Below are 3,213 nucleotides of genomic sequence, written 5' to 3'. Positions count from 1 at the left end.
TTAGAAAGTCTAAAGAAATCATAAAAGCGATATAAGATCGTTTTGGGCTTAAAGAAACGTTCGGGTTTAATTGGGCCCATTGGGCTTTTATTTAAGCATTGGATGACTTGAAGTAAATAAAAGCCCAAAGCCCAAAGCCCAAACAACACTAAGGGGGCCGGCCATATAGAGTGAAAGAGGGAGAGAAAGGTCAAATGTTGACTTGTTTCTTTTTGGCTATATAAGGAACTTTATAGCATATTTTTCATTAGGGTTTTTGAAGTGTTGAAAGAACAAAAAGAGAAAAGAAAAATATCTCTCTAACACTTACAAAGGCCAGCCACCATAAGGGTGATTTTAACTAATCATCTTCTCACCCTTTTGGTTATTCCTTCATCCTTCTCACTACACTAGTGGGTGAGGATCTTTAGAGGTTTTCAACTTTGGAAACTTGAAGAGAACCTAGGAGCACTCATTCTAACAAAGTGGAGGAGGCAAGGAAGGAGGCTAGGCTCAAGGACTTCAAGGAGCAAAGGTCTTGGAGGTGGTCCATCCTTGGTCTAAGATCTAGATCAAGAGGTATAAAACTACTCCTAAACTTTCTCCTTAAGTAAATTTGTTTTTGATGCATCTTACTTAAACCTATGAACCTTGAAAGGGATTTACATGACTAGAGCTTTGATATTATTTGTTAAAATGCTTCCGTTGCTTTCGTATATAAATTTTGAATTGTATATGCATGCTAGTCACTAGAAATCCCAATATGAAATCTCATAATTTTCCCTTCAAGTTTACGTTGCAATACAGCTGAAACATTTTCACTTACCTTAACTACCTCTTTGTTCGACATTCTTCTCTTGGTTGTGCATAACTCTTTGAGAAATTTGGCATATTTCGGGACTTGTTTAATTGCCTCAAGGAGTGGAATGTTTACTTGCACTTTCCGGAATGTTTCAAAAATGTCCTTCTCACTCTCGTCCTTCTTCGATTGCATGAACCTACGAGGAAAAGGAACATGAGTCAGATTAGTATTAAGTGAATTTGAACTCAATTTACCTTGTTTGGCTGATTTAGGAATGATAGGGGCTTGGGGCAACGGTTGATTTACTCTTTCGGTGGGTGTGCTAGTGCTCCCCTCCTCATTTTGCAGCTTTTCATCCTCTTTTTGGGCAGATTTAGGAGTGTCGGTCTCACTTCCAACTTCTTTTCCACTATGGAACATGATGGCTTTGGCGGATTCGAATCCGCCTTTTGGATTCACATTTGTTGAACTTGGTAACTTGCCTTGTTCTCTACTGAATTGCCCCATGAATTCAACCATTTGTCCCATTTGTTTTTTCAAATCTTCCACCTCCTTGGCTTGATTTTGCATGCCCTGCGCCACATTGGTTAGCAATTGAACAAGTTGATCATTATCCATGGGCGAACTTGTTCTCGGTTGGGCCGGGGGTGGTTGATTTTGTTGATATGGCCGTGGGAACCCATAGGGGTTTTGCCTAAATCCCTCTTGTTGTGCAGGTTGTTGGGGCTCTCTCCACTTCATATTAGGGTGATCTCTCCATCCGGGGTTGTATGTGTTCGAGTATGGATCGTATCTGGTTTGATTTTGGCCTTGGAATCCAATAGCATTGGCAGATTCCCATCCACCATTCTCGATCAACTGAGGGCATTTCTCGGATGGATGCCTTTGGATGGAGCACACGGTGCAAACTTGATTTTCTTGTGGTTTTGACCCAACTACAACCTGAGACACAAGAGAGGTAAGATTAGCAAGTTGTGATTGAATTTCAGAAATTGCATTTACCTCATTCACACTATGTTGCCATGGGCCTTCTCTTTGTCCAACACCCTCATATTGTTGTGCATTGTGTGCTCGGTTTGCAATTAAAGTCTTGGCAGCCACCGGAGTCATGTCAACCAACGCACCACCCGCCGAGGCATCTAGCATTTGACGTTTAATGGGGAGGAGTCCTTCGTAGAAGTATTGAATGAGCAGATCCTCCTTCATTTGGTGTTGTGGACATGAAGCAACAAGAGTTTTATAATGTTCATAATATGTGGGAAACGATTCACCTTGATTTTGTTGAATCCCACTAATCTTTTTCCTCAAGAGAATGACTCTCGAAGTGGGGAACCCTCTTCATGCTTTCCCAAGACGTGACCGTTCCGGGTGCTAACTCATAAAGCCAATCTTTAGCCCTTTCCAAAAGAGAGAATGGAAAGGCCTTCATCATCAAAATGTTCCCATCGACATTGATGGGAGTTATGCTCGAACAAACCACTTCGAACTCTTTAAGATGCTTGTTTGGATCTTTCATGGACAGCCCATGGTATTTATGAATGTGATGCAACAAGCTTGACTTCAATTCGAACTCATTGGTCTTGCCTTGAGCAGCCATGGGGTATTGAATGCTAAGGGGTGCGGCATTTGCTAACCCCGAGGCCGAGAGTTCTTTGATTGTACGATTGTCCGCTACCATGACTTCTTCTTTTTTTTCTTCAAATTCAGATTCGGCCTCTGAACTTGAACTAGGTTCACTAGGTTCTGGATGCCTTCTCTTTCTTCTCAAAGTTCTTTCAAAATCGCCGTCGAACTCCGAGATGTTTGCACTAATATGTTGAGAACTACGAGTCATAAACTAGTACCTGAAAATAAGAAATAAACCCAATCAGCAAACTAAAATAAAAACACACAAAAATAAATAAAAAGAAACAACGGGGGATTAGCAAAGTTGCTAATCCCCGGCAACGGCGCCAAAATTTGATGCGATGAAAGTTAAGCACTCAAATTAAACCCTCTTGTTGTCAAATTGTAGTAATAATGCAAGTAGGGATTGTTCTAAATCGGGGATTATGAGGGCTTGCTAAAACCTCTAAACTAACTCAAAGACATAAAAACAAAGTTAAAAACGTTTGAATAGACTTAAAGAACTTAAAATAGGTTCACAAGACTCAAAATAACTTAAAGACACTCAAAATTGCCTAAAAATACAAACTAGGCAATTTCTGACTCTAACACAACTTTGGACGAAATTTGGGTTTTGACTTGACTCAAAACACTCTAAAACACAAACAAAACAGATTTTAAACACTTTGAAACAAGAAAGTAAAAGGGGGATTTTAGTTTTGAAGAATTTGAAACAAACAAACAACTTATAAAATTAGACAGATTGTAAAACGAATTTAAGAAATGAGATGATGGATGGATTAGTTAGAGGTCCGTTCTTCACACAT

The 3,213-nt window shown here is 39.8% G+C and overlaps 1 protein-coding gene across 1 annotated transcript; it reads right to left on the bottom strand.

Annotated features, from left to right (window-relative positions):
• Positions 1-721: 721 nt before the first annotated feature.
• On the bottom strand, positions 722-1,987 carry LOC139194705 (uncharacterized). Its single transcript, XM_070819609.1, has one exon. The coding sequence runs from the start codon at positions 1,985-1,987 to the stop codon at positions 722-724; it is 1,266 nt and encodes a 421-aa protein (XP_070675710.1).
• Positions 1,988-3,213: the final 1,226 nt, after the last annotated feature.

This window comes from Malus domestica, chromosome 03, assembly GCF_042453785.1.
Source record: "Malus domestica chromosome 03, GDT2T_hap1".
In the NCBI taxonomy this organism is placed as follows: Eukaryota; Viridiplantae; Streptophyta; class Magnoliopsida; order Rosales; family Rosaceae; genus Malus; species Malus domestica.
The sequence above is the reverse complement of the archived record's forward strand: the minus strand, read 5'-3'. Positions and strand labels throughout refer to the sequence as shown.